We start from the raw sequence: 17,007 nt of genomic DNA on the forward strand, positions 1-17,007 counted from the left end.
GGAGAATCAGAAAACATAAAAAACAAATCAAAATATTGCAAAATTCCATATAGAATATAAAATGGACTCACCGTCCATAGCTTCCAAAGAATCTCTTTTGGTGGAATATCTTTAAAAAAAACCTGAAGAAAAGAACAACATAAATCCTAATCAAATCTAAAATTAAAAAATGTACTAAATAAATATAGATAAAAACTATCAAAATCTAGCAAATCACAATAAAAACTTATAAAATCCGGAATTAATTAAAAATCCGAAAATTCAACAAAAATACCTTAAAAATTAATTAATACTCTAAAAATAAATCAAAAATAAATTAAGATAAAATCAAGAAATAAAAAACCTAAATCCTAATCAAATCTAAAATTTAAAAATGTATTTTTTTTATTAAGGAGAAATAAAGTAAGGAAAAATCAGTGCACATGTGGCAAGTGGGGCCAAGGAGAAAGAACTTACATGTAAAATATTAGGTGAGAATTAATCTAGGAGCGACACGTCACTAACTTGGCCTGTGAGAGCGACACGTCATGCTAGAAGTTGTTCTTTTCTAATATATATTGATTGATATTGATATTGATATTGATATTGATTGATATTGATTGATTGATTGATATTGATTAACAACTATTAAATACAATACTATTACATTATTTATTTTCAAAAATATGAAATTATTTAATATCTAAATTACTAAAAATAGAAAATATAAATATAGGATTTGAAGAAAATATAAGAAAGAACTCTCATATTACTAAGAACAAATTGAATGGTTTATAAGTTTGAGAGTTGCAACCCCAATTGGTTTGGGTTAAGCTTCTCCTCCAGCATCCTCTAGCCACTCTCCTAGACATGTTGCAACGTTTGAACGCCTAAACCCTAAGTTATTGAAGAAAAGGGTTCTCCATTGGAATGAGTGGTTGACATGTTTTTGTTTGGGTTGAAAGGTCTTGTTGGGCTGGATTGGTTCGATTTGAGGGAAAAATCTAAATCACTTTATCATCCAATTGATTTTTTTTTAAATCTACTTGGGCTTTGGCCCATGTTTTTGAATCTAAGTTCATTCGGGAAAAAAATTGATTTTTATTTTATTTTAAACCAATTCGATCTAATGTTTATCGCTTTAGATTAAATTGAATTGGGTTATAAACACCCTTAAATTGTACCAATAAAATCAGTGGTATTTACTATTTAGGCTTGATTTTACTGTAGGTTATTCCACATTGAGAGAAGGCTTGCCCGTATTCTTTTGGGCCAAAGCCGAAGGGTGTGCTTGTTGGCCCAATTCACGAGCTTAAGTGTGCCTGTTTATTTTTTATCCTGAAATTGGTTTACTTTCTACTCATATCATATGGACTCAATTTTTAGTATTCAGTGTCTAGTATAAGCATACATACATGTTCATTTTGTCTCTGTGAACTTACAATGCAGTTTCTTAACTTGATATAAAAATTCAACTGGTTCAAATTAAACTTAGTTACAAAATTTTGTTAATATCGAATATTGATTATGGTGATTCTTGGTGATGGGTTTTCTTTATTGTGTGTGTGTGTAATTTCAAGTAAATAGAAGGATGGGAAATGAAATGGTGGTTTTTCAAACAAAAAGTGATCAAATAAAACCCTGTTTTGTATGGGATTTTGTTTGAACTAGCTTTGGCTTAACACACCACACTACATTGTAACACATTGATGTTTGCCTTTCAGTATAGTTAAGTTCATGCACTTTTATATGTAGCATGTTTTAATTTCCACCCGTGGATTGTTTGAACTTTGAAGTGAGAGCTTCAGCTAGTTTTCTAGTTTTTATTTGATGCAATTTGTCACCATCAACATTCAATGTTACTCATTGTTCTCCTCACTTTCCTCACTGCATAGCATATATATTTGTATGAGATCTTTGCTATTGTATTGCATTGTTCTCCTCACTTCTGTACCCTGATTTTTACAGTTCACAGTTGAATATATAGTGAACCTCTGACAAGAATGTGCATTTGTAATTTGACAAAAGAAATAGGAACTTGAATGAAATTTCATTGATATTTGGAGATACAAATAATGTCACTTTTAATTGAGTTGTTGCAAGAGATCAGATGGATAATGGTCATTTGAAATTGTTCAGTTGAAAAGTGTAATCTTTCTTAGTGTTGCTATTGAATTATGATTCATATCAGAAAATTTATTTTCATCCATGCATCATTTTTTGAAAAAGATATCAAATTGCAAGACCAAAAGAAAAGTTTTAGGGTAAGCAATGGGAAAGTACAAGGAAAAAGTTTCACTCATCCATTGCAAAGTTGAATTAAGCCTCTTAACTTCAAAAAAAAAAAAAGAATTAAGCCTCTTAAAATTTTAAAGAGAAGAGATCCCATTTTCTCATCGCCGATCAGCCGTCAGTTGAGATAGGGTGTTCCTTTACAAGTAATTTAGTCAGTCCTTATGGAAAGTGCTTAGGTGCATATCTTTTGGTCGGTTGAGATGCTTTTGAGCCCAGTGGCGGAGGGAGGGGGTGGCTCATAGGAGTCTTGGCCCCACCCTGAATAAATGGTTTAATTACACCTATACTGTGTATTCTGCAAAGAATTATTCTGTATATTACACTATTGCTTTTACCCCTCACTAAGTTATTCTTTGAAGCAGTGGCTATTGTTAGATTGACAACCGATTATTAACATTTTATTTAAGACCTTTGTGACCATATAACAAACTGAAATGTTTAGTTGACTGTAGCAATGAAAGAAGTTTACATATTGTATTTGGAAAATGTTTTTGCTCACACTAATTCCACCTCCACTTTAAGAGATATATAAATAGAAGAGAGAAAAGTAAGATATATGATAAGTAATATGTTGATAAAAGAAGAGAAAATGAGACCAAAGAGAAAGAGAGATATAAATATATTAAAATTGGTATGTGAAATATATAATTTTACTATGTCTTTAGTCTCGGCCACCCTAAAACTAAAACTCTGGCTCCGCCACTGTTCGAGCCTAATGACTTTGTAATCGAAAAAAATAGGAGTCCCCAACTTGGTATGTCAAATTACATGTTAAGCTTTATTTTGCAATTTGTTCGATCTTCTCGGGAATCACCATACATTATTAAACTTGTATTTTCAAGCTTGGAGTGTATGGTGGTTGTCACTCTAGTGTGAGTGAAGTGGTACCTGCACACTTTGACTCTCAAGTTAGTATAAGTGTTTGGGAGAGAATCTTGAGACTATGTTCTTTTTTTGTCATTAACGTTTCAGGGCTATTATAGTTTCAGGCAGAACTTATTTTCACATTCAGATAGTAGTTACTGTGTGAAGTCATTTTGCATATCTGTCAAGAATCCATTGTTAGGTAGAGGCATAATATGGATAGTTTAGTACTAATTGTTATTTATAATATGAACATAGTTGGACATATGTACTAGGAGCCATTATGTATTAAAGGATTAAGGAGCTAAAGCCCAAAAAACTGAACCTTTTTCAAGCCCCTCCTATAAGAGATAACAACAAAGTCAAGGAATGCTACAAAAAGAAAAAGAAGGCAAAAATTGAAAATCCTAATAACCCTTTGAAAGAAAATGTCATGCTTAGCTAGGAATATGCAACCATATTACTTTCCCTATAGACATGGTTCAAACTTAGAAGTATAGTAACATGACTGAGAAACAAGGTGGTTTTATTTTAGATCTTATTTCCTGTGACCAACACCAACATATTATTTGTCATTGATCACTTAACATGTGTCTCATCGCCACAAAATGTTGAAGTTCTATGCATGCCGACAGTTATTTTTTCACACTTAACCGAAAGTTAAGAATCAGCTGTGAGCTTGACTTCATCTTTTGTTTGCACATAAACTTCCTCATGAATCCATGATTCTTTGGAAGAATATCAACTCGTTTATCTTTTGAAAAAAGAAAGAAAGAAAGAAAGAAAATCATTCTATCTTCGATAACATTGCACCGTTTCTGGCTCCAAACTCAACCGAATGGTGTTCAGAAACAACAACAAAACAGAATCAGAAAAGGATGATGATAATAAAAGAATAATTGATTGACATGATGAGAAGTTTGAGGTGGAACAATTAACATACCAATGCACTTGTCAGCATTGTAGGGCGTTTCAACATACATAGCTGGCCACGTGTCAAGAGCTTGCAAGCCTTATCTGACGTGGCATGATGTGGTGATGACAGAAAAACTTGGTTTCATGTGAGAACTCCAAGTACGTGGCAATTCAGGGATGTTGTTGTCTCAGCTACAATCTATGATCACGTGAAGTTGTTTCAGAGAATCATAGGTTATTTAGTGCAGACCATATCCAAGTCTAAACACTCTAAACTACATGCTTGGTTTTGGCTTGTTCTGGTTGGTTGTGTAGAAAAACTTACAAAGCTCTTTCATTCAGTAAAGCACCAAGATGAAGGTTTGTTCATCTTGTTCCATTGACATTTGATTTACCTCAAATGGGGTTCTTTTTTTTTTTGTTTAGTTTGATTTAACAAGTTTTCTTTTTGGAAATTTTTAAGGTTGAGACTAGGTCGCATGTTCATGAGACAAGGAAGCAGAAGGCAGAGTCCAAGTCACATGATGCAGAACACTCTCCTAAGAAGGCCAAGTTGGAAACTGAGGATGGTCAAACCAATGGAAAATCTGCAACTGATGTTTTAGAAGAATATGATGAGTTCTGTAAAGCCACAAAGGAGCACCTCACTTCAGAGCAAATGAAGGAGATTTTGGAGGCTAATGGACTTGATTCCTCTGGCTCTAATATAGAAATTACACGAAGATGGTTGGTTAGATTAGATTAGATCATTTGTAACTTGTTGTTTTCAGTGATGTTGTTTGTTTCTTCATGTTAGTGATTCAATTTTCACCTTTTGAACAGCCAAGACTTGATGTTTTTTGGTGCATTGGAGAAATGCTCTGTTTGCAATGGCAATTTGGAGTTTGATGGCAGGCGTTATGCTTGCAAAGGGTTCTATAGTGAGTGGTGTAGTTGCACTTTCAGCACCAGGGACCCTCCAAGGAAAGAGGAACCCATTAAGCTACCAGATTCTGTCCAGAACTCTTTGGTTTCAGATGTGACCATTCTTCTCTGTCTTGTTGTCACTTGTCACCTAAGAAATTCTCTTGTTTTTTAAACTGGCTTGTTTCTGGTGTGTGTTTTGTAGTTGCTGAAGAAATATCAGGATCCGAGTCAAAGGCCTCAGAGAGATTTAAGCTCAGTTTTGGACAAGCCTTTTACTGGAATGATGATATCTCTGATGGGTCGTCTTAGTAGGACACATGTAAGAACCACTTGCAATAGTAACTTCCCTTCATTTATTTAGGCATATGCTGAATTTAATTGATTGGTTTTTGTTTTTGTAGCATTATTGGAAAGCAACTATTGAGAAGCATGGAGGGAAGGTGGCAAATTCTATCATTGGTAATGTGATAGTTGCAACTCTGAATGTGACAGACTTGGCTTTTGTCATCAGTTTGTTGCTAGGAATTGTTATAACCCGGGGTGTTAAATTGTTCAGGGGCAACTTGTTTGGTGGCTTCACCAGCTGAGCGAGACCGAGGTGGCACATCCAAACTTGCAGAAGCCATGTGAGTTCTGTAAAAGCTCTTATGGAACACTATTACTTTGCTTAAACGGTTAAACCCCTTATCAGAATCAATTCTGAAACTCAAAAGCTACTAACAACTTGTCCTCATAATTATTTCCCACTCATAATTATTTCCCATAAAATTTTGGAATTGTATGAGTGTTTCCAAACCTGCACTATGTTTTGTTTGGTTCCACATCATTAACATTAACAACCCACCTTTAGATGACATCTTATATAATATAAAATAAAATTAACACTCTTGGCTTTGGACACAATAAGCATGTCTGATTAACTATTAAGCTATTTCTCTGTAGGGAGAGGGGCATACCTGTGGTTAGGGAGGGTTGGTTAACTGATAGCATGGAGAAGCAAGAACCACAACCTTTAGAAGCTTATGATCTTGTCTCTGATCTTTCTGTGGCTGGCAAGGGAATCCCATGGGACAAACAAGACCCTGGGGAGGAGGCTATTGAATCACTCTCAGCAGAAGTACATAATTCAATATTTTATTATACTGCTTTGTTTTTTTATATTTCTTTGAAAAAAGAACACCCTTTTATACAATTTGGTGCTTGTTAACAGCTCAAGCTATCTGGGAAGAGAGGGGTCTATAAAGATTCCAAGTTGCAGGATCAAGGTGGAAAGATATTTGAAAGAGATGGGATATTGTACAATTGTGCCTTCTCTGTTTGTGACCAAGGACGAGAACTAAATGAGTAATGTTATTAAGATCAATTACAATTTTAGTCCATGTTGACATTTATATTAGACAACTAAGGCTAATTATTGCTGTTAATTTGGGGCAGCTACTGTGTCATGCAACTGATTATGGTCCCAGAGAATCGTTTGCACCTCTACTTTAAAAAGGGTAGAGTTGGAGATGATCCAAAAGCAGAGGAGCGAGTAGAAGAGCATGAGAATGTTGACAATGCTGTTAAGGAGTTTGTAAGGCTCTTTGAGGAAATAACAGGAAATGAATTTGAATCATGGGAAAGAGAGAAGAAGTTCCAGAAGAAGCCATTGAAGTTTTACCCTATTGACATGGTACATATCTATTCCCTCCCATGGTGATTTATATGTCACTTCTCTTTCAGCTAACAAGTAATCCTATGGTATTGCATAGGATGATGGAGTTGAAGTTAGACATGGAGCACTTGGACTTAGGCAGCTAGGAATAGCAGCAACACATTGCAAACTTGAGCCTATGGTTGCAAATTTTATGAAGGTTTTGTGCAGCCAGGGGATATATAAGTGAGTAAAATCATAAAATCTTAACACAAACTTGTATGAATTTAAAGATCCAAAATAACCTTGCATTGAATTCAGGTATGCATTGATGGAGATGGGTTATGATTCACCAGACCTTCCAATAGGAATGGTTACAAATCTTCACCTGAAAAGATGTATGTACATGGCAACACTTCATTTTTTAATTCAAGTTATATAATTCAGAAAGACTGACAATATTAACTCTCTCAGGTGAGGAAGTCTTGTTAGAATTCATAGAGAAGGTGAAGTCATTGAAAGAGACTGGGCCAAAGGCTGAGGCTGTTTGGTCTGATTTTAGCCAGAGATGGTTCACACTGATGCACTCCACAAGGCCTTTCATTTTTAGGGATTATCAGGAGATTGCAGATCATGTAAGCCCCAAATAATCACCACCTATGTTGTTTCAACCACTTATGACTGAGACTTTTCCCTGGTTTTCCAGGCTGCTGCTGCCTTGGAGAGTGTTCGAGACATAACCCTTGCTTCTCACCTCATAGGAGATATGAGTGGCTCTACCATTGATGACCCATTGTCAGACACATATAGTAAATTGGGTTGCTCAATTTCTCCCTTGGAGAAAAATTCAGATGATTATGAGATGATTGTGAAGTACCTTGAAAAAACTTATGAACCAGTCAAAGTTGGTGACTGTGTAAGATTAGAACTCTACTCTTCCGATGTTTTGAGTGAATGTGAATATCTTGAATGTTTTTCAATGTTCCTATGAATTTCAGGAATATGGGGTGTCAGTTGAAAATATTTTTGCTGTGGAACCAAGTGCTGGTCCTTCCTATGAAGACATAGTCAAGATGCCAAATAAGGTTCTTCTATGGTGTGGTAAGACACTAGATCATTCTCCACATTGTACAAAAGTAGGATTGTGATTTTCTTGGTTCTTCTCAATAATCACACAAAATTCTATGATTATGTTATGCAAGGATCACGAAGCTCAAATCTTCTGAGGCACTTGCACAAGGGGTTCTTGCCAGCAATATGCTCGCTACCAGTTCCGGGTTATATGGTATCAAGAAATACAAAATGATAATTTCTTCTATTCTAATGATAGTGATTCTATTTTCTCATTGCTTTTTATGTGATTTTGTCATCAGTTTGGCAAAGCTATTGTTTGCTCCGATGCTGCAGCAGAGGCTGCTAGGTATGGTTTCACTGCTGTGGACAGGCCAGAAGGGTTCTTGGTTTTGGCCATTGCTTCTCTAGGAAATGAGATTACCGAGTTGAAAAGCCCACCAGAGGTAGCCGCTTGTAGAGTTGTTGTGTCCATTCTTATTTTATCTCTTACAATTGTTATACTGACATGGTTTGAAAATGATTTAGGATACAACACCTTTGGAGGAAAAGAAGCTTGGAGTGAAGGGGTTGGGGAAGAAGAAAACAGATGAATCAGAACATTTTGTTTGGAAAGATGACATAAAAGTCCCTTGTGGACGAATAATTCCATCAGAGCATGAAGATAGCCCCCTGGAATATAATGAATATGCTGTCTACGATCCTAAGCAGGTATAACCTTTATCTTAAAGTTTGAGCTACATTTTCAATTGAGAGAAACACTTCTCGTTGATCTCCACAATTTTGTTTTGCATTGCAGGTACGTATAAGCTACTTGGTGGGAGTGAAGTATGAAGAGAAAGGCACTGTGATGGACACAGCAGAGTGAAAGAACAACAAAAAGATGGATATAAAACTTTTTTGTAGTGCATAAGAATGATACATGATCCAAGACTATCACGTCTGAAGCTGTTGCTGTTTCAAGTTTCAACAGAGAGGTTTATGTAGGAAGATCTTTATCATTTTGATGTGTACAAGAATATTATATACATATGATAGAATGTGTTAGTATGTGGTGTCCCGTTTTGATGTATGTAAATGTTGCCCTACAGCAGATTAACACCATGTTAAGTTTTAGTTGACTGCTCTTCAGTATGAATGAAAATGAGTAGTAGAAATGCTAGTTTGAGCTATGTACCTTAAATTTCTGCTCTTCAGTATGAATGAAAATGAGTAGTAGAAATGCAAGTTTGAGCTATGTAGCTTAAATTTCTGCTTAACAGTAACTTGATGGTTATCAATAATACTTCTGATTAAGAAAAGGCTCTAAATCTTGTCTACAATACAAAAATCCTCTAGTGCGTAAAGTGTTTCCAAGTTCGTACCTCTAAATAGCATTTCTCTACAGTGGTCGTCTTTGAATTTTATCATTGTGAAATGTACCCCATATGGCAAGACATCCTGCATTATTTTGAATGGAAGGAACCAAGAAGCATGTTATAAGCTGCAAAATAAGAGCACTTAAAATCCACATAAGAGACCAGTATTAGCCTATCAGGACAAGGGATGACAAGCACTCAAATTGACCATTGTACCACCAAAAGATTAGATGATAAAATGAGCAGACCATGATAGCAGAACACGATGTTTATCACTTAAATGCCCAGCATCTTCAACAAATCATTTGGTTTAATTTGAAAGCTTGGAGTTTGGATAATAGAAATGGTTAGAAATAGGAAGTCATCATAGAGTGAAACAAAGTCCAACAATTTAAAGATAATCCAAGGAAAGAATTTTCAACACACAAATCAGACATGAGCTTGCTTTGTATTGATCTAACCAAAATTTACACTTGAGGCTACAATTGTGACATTTCCAAGTTGAGAATACAATGAATCAATCCGTGTAATGTTTTCGACTATATGTGTATTTCACAAGTAATACAACAAGATTTCACTCTAGATGACATAATGGGGAAAAAAATCAACCCCTTCAACTTCAACACTTGAAACAGCATCAATGATACATGACAACAGGTGGAATCTTGAACTTGTCCGAGAGAAATGGAATAGGCTTGTTTCCATCTACAAGGTCCCGGTAAAACTCATACTCAGCCTCATAATCATGCAAGTGAAGCTCAACCTTCTGGTTAGTGTGATAATGGTGCTTAGCCGAATTCGATTTCCCGAACCCAAATATGCTAACTCTATCACAGATTCCCAAAGCCAACATCACAGCCTGCATCCCAGATGAGTAATGGAAAAGAGCCCCATCATGAGCAGAACCCCATTGCTCCAAACCCTTCCCTGTCCCCTCCACAAACCTCTTCAATGAATAGTACTTCACAATCCTAGCACACAACACGTCGAACTGCGGATCGGTCACCAACAACGGCGCCCTGTGTGATCCATTGCACACAGTGTAATCCAAGAAATGCATGGCTTGGCAAATGTACATGACAATAGGCACATTTGGACCATAAGGGTGACAAAAACACCCTGCTCTTCTTGCACACAAGTGCAAGATGTTGCTATTCACAAACGAAATGCTGGTTTTCTTCCCAACCTTGTACTCATAATTTTCAACCCTTGCATTGTTCAACCTCATCACAACTTCATGTGCATCAATCAAGGAACCATGGTTACTGTTAAGCAAAATTCCACTGTTACCAACAACAGCACAAGAAGAGTACCTTTTCTCACCGGAACCCGCCGCCGCCGCCGCGTTGTTGTACCGGTCGAGGGGAATCTTCACCGACCGGGTCAGCTCCGACATGATTCCGGGCTGGAACCGGCGCTTCCGGGACCAGTCATGGAGCACTCGCCGGAAGTCCAGCCAGTATCGGTAGAACAACGGCGACCGGAGATTCGCCGGGAGGCCGTTCCTGTTGTCGACGTCGTGGTGAATAAACCGCCGCCAGGACACGAAAGTACGGTGGCGCGCCTGGCTGCCGAAGTTGCCGTCGAGGAGCTGTTGGATCTCTTGCCGGAGCTTTGCCTCGCCGATCTCGACTGCGGCGTGGTGGAGGAGCGTGGTGTTGAGCTGCGGCGGCGGGTTGTGGTTGATGACGCGGGTTTCGAGCTCGATGGAGAGGAGGCGACGGCCGACGACAGCGCGTGAGGTGAGCGTGGCGATGAAGACGAGAAGGAGGAGGAGAACGAATAGAGGCCGAACGGTGCGTTTCATCGGCTTCCAGGGAAGAAAATAGGGTTTGGTTGATGCTAAATGTGGAAAGGGATCGATGGAGATTTTGGGTGTTTCCTTTTCAGATCCATCTTTTTCTTCTGGAACCTTCGGCATGGTTGAAGAAAAAGGTGTGAAATTTATGGAATGTGAATGTTAGGAGAATGAACTATTGCATTGGAAATGCAAGAGTTGAATCTGGGTTTTCATGATTAGGGATGAAGAGTTGAATAGAACCCTAAAAGTGGAAATTGGGGTTTTTGAAAGGTTAAGCACTGAAATAGGTGAGGATGGTGCAGAGGAAGAAGATGAGGAATTTGCTGTAGTTGCAGAAACTGAACATTTGAGTGAGTGAGTGGGTGAGTGCAGTTGAATGTGGAAGTGGGTTGAGCTAAGAAGATGAAGTTTTGTGTTTTGGTTATGAGGGTTGCTTTTTTTAGACCCAGTTGGGTAAAATGGAATCTTGGGAGTTAGATCATGAGATATGAGTGAGAGAGAGGGGAGTGAATGGAGCTGGAGAAACCAGAGGCAAACCCTAGTGGGAGGGAATCTAGATTTTCAGAGAAGAATAAAATAGACTTAAACCTCATATTAGTCCCTGTCTTTGTGTCGCTGTCTGAACCAGGTCCCTGATCGGAAAAATTTGTGGAATCGATCCCTATCTTTCAAAAACGTATGGAGCCAGTCCTCGCCGGAGCCCAGAGCTCCGGCGAGTGATGACATGGCTTGCTGATTGTGCTAATGAGGCTTACGTGGATTTAAAATATAAAAATAAAATTACATATCAGAAAATTAAAAATGCAAATTACCCCAACTTAATTAATTAAAGGCTTAATTAAATCAAACTTATTAATTAAAAAATAAAAATCACAAAAAAACTTTTCAGAAAAACAAACTCTCTACCCTCTTCATCAATTCTTTTCAAAAAAGAGACTTTCTCCATCTTCTCATCTTCCTCCCTCTCCCACCATACAAACCCACCCCCACCCTCAACCGAACCCCCAACCCTCACCCTCCACCAAACCCCCAACCCTCACCCTAACCGAAACCCAAACCTCCCACTCCCCACCCTTAACCTCAACCCCACCACCAATCGAAACCCCAACCCTAATCCAACACCAGAAAGGGGAGAAGAAAGAAAGAAACAACCCAAGGAAAAGAAGCTTGAGTTCGGTTCTGAAAATCTGGGTTCGGATCCGAAATTTTGGGTTTGAGTCAAAGTTTATGAGAGAAGGAGAAGGAGAAGAGGGTGAGAGAGGAACATAGAACGAGATTCACAATGGTTTATTCGTTATGGATCTGAGTTTTGATCTGAGAAGAAGGAGAAGAGAGTTTGGATCTGAGTTTCATCTTCCATGGTTTCTTCGACCTCGCACCAACACCAGAGACCTCCGAAGCCATTCATTTTCCTCTCTCAGATTGAAGCAGATGAAGCAGAAATTTGGGTTTGGGGTTTCTGGATTCTGGGTTAGGGTTTTGGATTTGGGGTTTCTAGGTTGAAATTAAAGGGGAGATTATATGGAAAGGGATTTGGGGTTTCTTGGTTGAAATCCCTCTTCAATTGGTGTTGATGGTCGTCCTTGCTTGCCAGGTACTGTGCTTGCTGTAGTTTCCTGTTCGGTTGGGTTCTGAAAGCATTAATTGCTGTGTATCTTGCTCGGCCAAATTTCCTGGGATTCCTATGTGGTAAATGAATTAATCTTTGAGAGGTTCATTATTTGCTGTGTATCTTGCTGGGCCAAAATTCCTTGTTTGCGTGAAGTAAATGGTCTAGAGATGTTGCATTTTGTATGGATACTAACAAGAATTTCTGGAATTTTTTCCTTCTTGGAGGAAGAAGATGATAGGTATTCTGGAATTCTGGAGTTGTATGATGAAGATGTACCATAATTAAGGTTTTGTAATAGGTTTTTTGTTTTGTTTTTTAAATTAAGGATTAAGTTGTTGTAATTAATACTTATTTTTAAATTATATTTGGATTTTTTATATATTTTTAATTAATAATTAATTTTTTTTATTTTTTAAAAAATCCACGTAAGCCACATTAACACAGTCAGCATGCTACCTCATCACTCGCCGGAGCCCAGAGCTCCGGCGAGGACTGACTCCATACGTTTTTGAAAGATAGGGATTGATTCCACAAATTTTTCCGATCAGGGATCTAGTTCAGACGGCGACACAAAGACAGGGACTAATATGAGGTTTAAGCCAATAAAATATGTTGTGTGTGAGAGAGGCTAGTGTGTTTGTGGGGAACACAACCTATTAGAAAAATGCATGTTGCTGATGGAGCACATTAGAAAGGCATGGCTCTGAGATTTAGAAATGTGGAAAGGACAATGAGTGCATTGTTGTATTTATGGGGAAAGGCCATTATAGTGTGGGAGTGGGAAATGGATGATAGTGTGGTTGGTTTGGTGTAGAATGAGGAGGGGTTTGGATGGGTCATGTGATTATTGTGTTGTCAGTAGCAATCATGGATCTAACCTTCATTGGTATGGATTATTGAGTTGTGAGTAAAAATCATAGATCTAACCTTCCTTGGTATAGATTAGACTAGATTTGAAGATGAATGTGAGTTCATATATATAAATAATTGAGATTAGAGGGGATTGGCATCTTCTTTGTAAGATAATCGTCCATTATGTCACTCAATGCATAGACTAGATCTAGAAGCTAACTATCTTAGCTCCACTAAAGATAATGGAAACATGAGGTTAATTTTATTGCTATGCTACATGAAAGCGATCTCCATAATTGAAAAATAAAAGGGAATAAAAGAGGCGCCGTCTACCATGATGTTGTCTAGGCATGGTACATGACTTTCAATAATTCATTAAAAAAATTGATAAAGAAGCAAGGAATGTCTTTTGAATATGATTGATTTTTTACCTTGCTTTTAACTCTAAATTGAGAGTTCAATTCCTATAAAAAAAATTGCACTTCGTGACTAAACCACTACAATTAAATAATACTATTACATATTGTTAATTATTCGTGAGAATCTAAAATGAAATTTAACCTTCACCATATCCATCTATCCGAGTCAAAAATTGTACGTAACAGCAATCTAATAAAAAAAATACTATAAAAACTAATTGGAAAAACATCATTCTTTTTTTTTGGTCTAAATAAAAAACATCATACTTTGAAGACAAACCATAGTTAAGCTAAATTTTGTGTTTATGTTCTCCCTGACGCACTTAACATGTTATGTAGCTCACGGTCTATGTCCATCCCCAATAAACCAATTAATTTTCTGGTGAATGCCATCAACCATAATCCACCCACCACTAGTTTTCAAATTCCAATTACTTGTCTTTACCAACCCATACCAGAAAAAAAAAATTCTAACACAAGAAAAAGAAGATTATACTAGTTTATACACAATTGAAATTAAAAGCGTTCATTAAATCAATTTACAAATAACATGATAATAGACCAACCAACCAACCACACATGACATCAACGACCCACCCACCCACCCCACCTACCTAACCCGACACAACACGGATCACCCGACCTGTATACCAGACCCGAATGGTTTTTCTTTTTCATTTTTCATTTTTTTCATGTTCCGAACGAATCAGCATATTTGAAATTACCATAACACCCTCACAACCACCACCACGTTCTCAGATCTTGTTCAGCTTCTCACCCTTCACCACCGGGTTCGCCTTCGCGATCTGCTCCCTCCCCAATTCCTTGAAATCGAACCCACACTCGTGCTTCTCCGGGTACCGGTGGGACCCGCAAAGCATCAACCCGCACCGGCACTTGAACCCGGTTAACCCCACGCGCCTCCTGCACGTCGCGCACCGGCTCGGCCCCTCCTTCTCCGACGGCGCAGAAGGAGCCACAACAACAACAACCGGCTCCGTCGTCGTCGCCGAAGAAGAGCACGGCTGCGGGATCGCCGGAGACAGCGACAACGGAGGGGCTAGGGTTTGGTTGAGGACCAATTTCGCGGAGGAAGATTGTTGCTCGTTGAGCTGCAAATCGCGGTAGCATTTTGAGCAGAGATCCTGCATCGCCGGACTCCCGAAGAAGCCGCAGTTGTTCGCGCAGAGGCGCGGAGCTTGGCACCGGTGTTCCTCCGCCATTCTTTTTTATTTCTCAGATCGGAGAAAGGTTTTGTTTGTTTCCTGGGAAAATCAAGGGATTGTGGAGAACGGAGAGAAAATGAGAGGAAAGAAATAATCTAGGATTTTCCTTTGTTCTTACGAAGAAAGGAAAATCGAAGACGTTATAAAAGGGGTGAAAAAGGTGAGGAAAATTGAAGGTGTGGGTGAGGGAAATTGAGAGGAAAAGAAAGCGATGATGAGGAATTGGAATTGGAATCTGGCCAATTATAGAAAAGAGAGAAAAGGAAGAGCCCAAAGAAAAGCACCTCCACAAAAAACAAACACCAAGGCCGGTTAGAGAATTTTCCACACACCTTCTCCATGTTGCTCTTAATATATTTATAGGGTTTTTTTAGTGATGTTAGTTGGTTAATCATGATAAGAAAGAAAAAGATCATCAAAAAATTAATCTCAAATCAAGAATCTCATAAGCGCTTATGTCAGTGTTTGGGAGAGCTTATGCAAACAACTTATGACCTACCATAAGTTGTTTTGAGCTTATTTTCATAAGCTATTCATGATAGCTTATGAAAAAGAGCCTATGCTTATATATAGTTTATTTTCAATTTCTTTCAATAAACTTTTTAAAATGACTTATAAATAAGCGCTTATGTCATAAGCGCCGCTTGTGACCATAAGCACTTAATTAAGCTGTTTTCTCAAACGGGGTCATAATCCTATACTATAATCTAAAATCAAATTCAAAAAGTGACAACTCCTATGTGTCACCCTCCTCACATTTACCTTGATTTTTGCCTTAATAAAATTTCTAGTTTGATCCACAAAGAAATGCCTAATATGTGTAAGGTCACTCACCTCACTTATTTTAGTGGAGTGGGGTTAGATCTCTCTATTTTCTCTTAAAGAAAGACTCAATAGTTTTTTCCTCCCTCATTTTTCAAGCTAATAAAATAAAATAAATAATTAATTTCAAATCTATATCATTAACACTATAATAATTTCATGAAAAAACAGCAAATTAAAGCAAAAACATAACAAGAAAGAAGCAGCACCCGAACCCGAACGACAACAAAAACCCATTTGTTGAAGACTAAAATTTAAAGGGGGCTTTTTACAAACACTTAGTGTGCATAATTTTTATCACTTTTTTCCAAGCTAAACACAAGCACTGCAAATTCAATCTCATATGATCAAACCAATTAAGCAACAAGAAAAGAGAATTAAACCAATAAATTCGAGTTTAAACTCATGAAAATTTGAATATCATAAAAAGTCATACTTGAAAAGTGAAGAGCAAGAGAGAAAACTTACCTTTGTGTTCTAAATGTTGCAACTAGTTAAGCAAAATCTCTTGTTTCTTTCTTTTTCTTTGCCTTATTTGAGTTGTTTCTCCGGTTAAGCAAAATCCAATTACGTTTTCTTTCTCTTTGCCTTTTTTTTTTCTTATGCTTTTGTTCGTTTCCGTCACTAACGTTTCTTAAACTGTAGGAACTTGCAAGGGTGGGTCCCACCCCACATATGTGTTTAGTTAAAAGAAAAACAAAAAAAAAAAAGTAGGGGATGGTAGAGTGGTGTCGTGGGGGTAATTTTTTGGTATTGTCTCAAATGAGACAGTTTCAAAACAATCTCAAATCAATAAATAAAGGCATAACACATGTTTTTTCTATTTTTTATTTTTTATTTTTAATAGTCACAAGATATTCAATCTTTGAACCCCAACATTTTACTAAACTAAATTTTAGTCCCAACTAATTCTCATTATTATACTTTTTTCTCAAGATGTAATAAATTATAATTTCGACTGTGAAAAGAGGGTTTGTAGGCGAAAGGCTAGCGTCACTGGCGGCGGTCTGCAGCGAGTGGCGATGGCGAGAGGCGGCGGTAAACTAGCAGAGATGATGTTAAGGACAAAGTTTCTTTTTTTTTTAACGTGATTGAATTATTTTTTACGGTTGTTAAGTTTTTTTTTTGAACTAACGGTTACAAAGTCAAGATTTGTGATAGTTTTTGAAATACCACATAAAATATTGATTGCTAAAGATTTAAAATATAATTTGATAAATGTTATGAGTTAAATCATAATTTATGATATCTTGA

The 17,007-nt window shown here is 37.3% G+C and overlaps 3 protein-coding genes across 3 annotated transcripts; 1 reads left to right on the forward strand and 2 right to left on the reverse strand.

The window, feature by feature from the left end:
• Window positions 1–4,278: 4,278 nt before the first annotated feature.
• On the forward strand, window positions 4,279–9,255 carry LOC130747156 (protein ADP-ribosyltransferase PARP3). Its single transcript, XM_057600010.1, has 18 exons — window positions 4,279–4,413; window positions 4,517–4,779; window positions 4,876–5,071; window positions 5,162–5,278; window positions 5,361–5,418; window positions 5,516–5,585; window positions 5,902–6,076; window positions 6,170–6,303; window positions 6,394–6,631; window positions 6,711–6,838; window positions 6,914–6,990; window positions 7,067–7,227; window positions 7,299–7,508; window positions 7,591–7,693; window positions 7,795–7,877; window positions 7,966–8,109; window positions 8,192–8,374; window positions 8,463–9,255. The coding sequence occupies exons 1-18, from the start codon at window positions 4,408–4,410 to the stop codon at window positions 8,529–8,531; spliced, it is 2,415 nt and encodes an 804-aa protein (XP_057455993.1). The 5' UTR covers window positions 4,279–4,407; the 3' UTR covers window positions 8,532–9,255.
• A 177-nt stretch (window positions 9,256–9,432) lies between these two features.
• Window positions 9,433–11,369, reverse strand: LOC130747157 (beta-1,6-galactosyltransferase GALT29A). Its single transcript, XM_057600011.1, has one exon. It carries the CDS (start codon window positions 10,940–10,942, stop codon window positions 9,659–9,661), a length of 1,284 nt encoding a protein of 427 aa, XP_057455994.1. The 5' UTR covers window positions 10,943–11,369; the 3' UTR covers window positions 9,433–9,658.
• A 2,835-nt stretch (window positions 11,370–14,204) lies between these two features.
• Window positions 14,205–15,266, reverse strand: LOC130747158 (zinc finger A20 and AN1 domain-containing stress-associated protein 3-like). Its single transcript, XM_057600012.1, has one exon. The coding sequence runs from the start codon at window positions 14,926–14,928 to the stop codon at window positions 14,461–14,463; it is 468 nt and encodes a 155-aa protein (XP_057455995.1). The 5' UTR covers window positions 14,929–15,266; the 3' UTR covers window positions 14,205–14,460.
• Between the last annotated feature and the right edge of the window lie 1,741 nt (window positions 15,267–17,007).

Source organism: Lotus japonicus, chromosome 3 (assembly GCF_012489685.1).
Source record: "Lotus japonicus ecotype B-129 chromosome 3, LjGifu_v1.2".
Lineage (NCBI taxonomy): Eukaryota > Viridiplantae > Streptophyta > Magnoliopsida > Fabales > Fabaceae > Lotus > Lotus japonicus.

Coding starts and splice junctions, on each gene's coding strand:
- LOC130747158 (XM_057600012.1), bottom strand. CDS start 14,928: ATGGCGGAGGAACACCGGTGCCAAGCTCCGCGCCTCTGCGCGAACAAC.
- LOC130747156 (XM_057600010.1), top strand. Junction 6,304..6,393: donor CAAGGACGAGAACTAAATGA/GTAATGTTATTA, acceptor AATTTGGGGCAG/CTACTGTGTCATGCAACTGA. Junction 6,991..7,066: donor AAATCTTCACCTGAAAAGAT/GTATGTACATGG, acceptor TAACTCTCTCAG/GTGAGGAAGTCTTGTTAGAA.
- LOC130747157 (XM_057600011.1), bottom strand. CDS start 10,942: ATGCCGAAGGTTCCAGAAGAAAAAGATGGATCTGAAAAGGAAACACCC.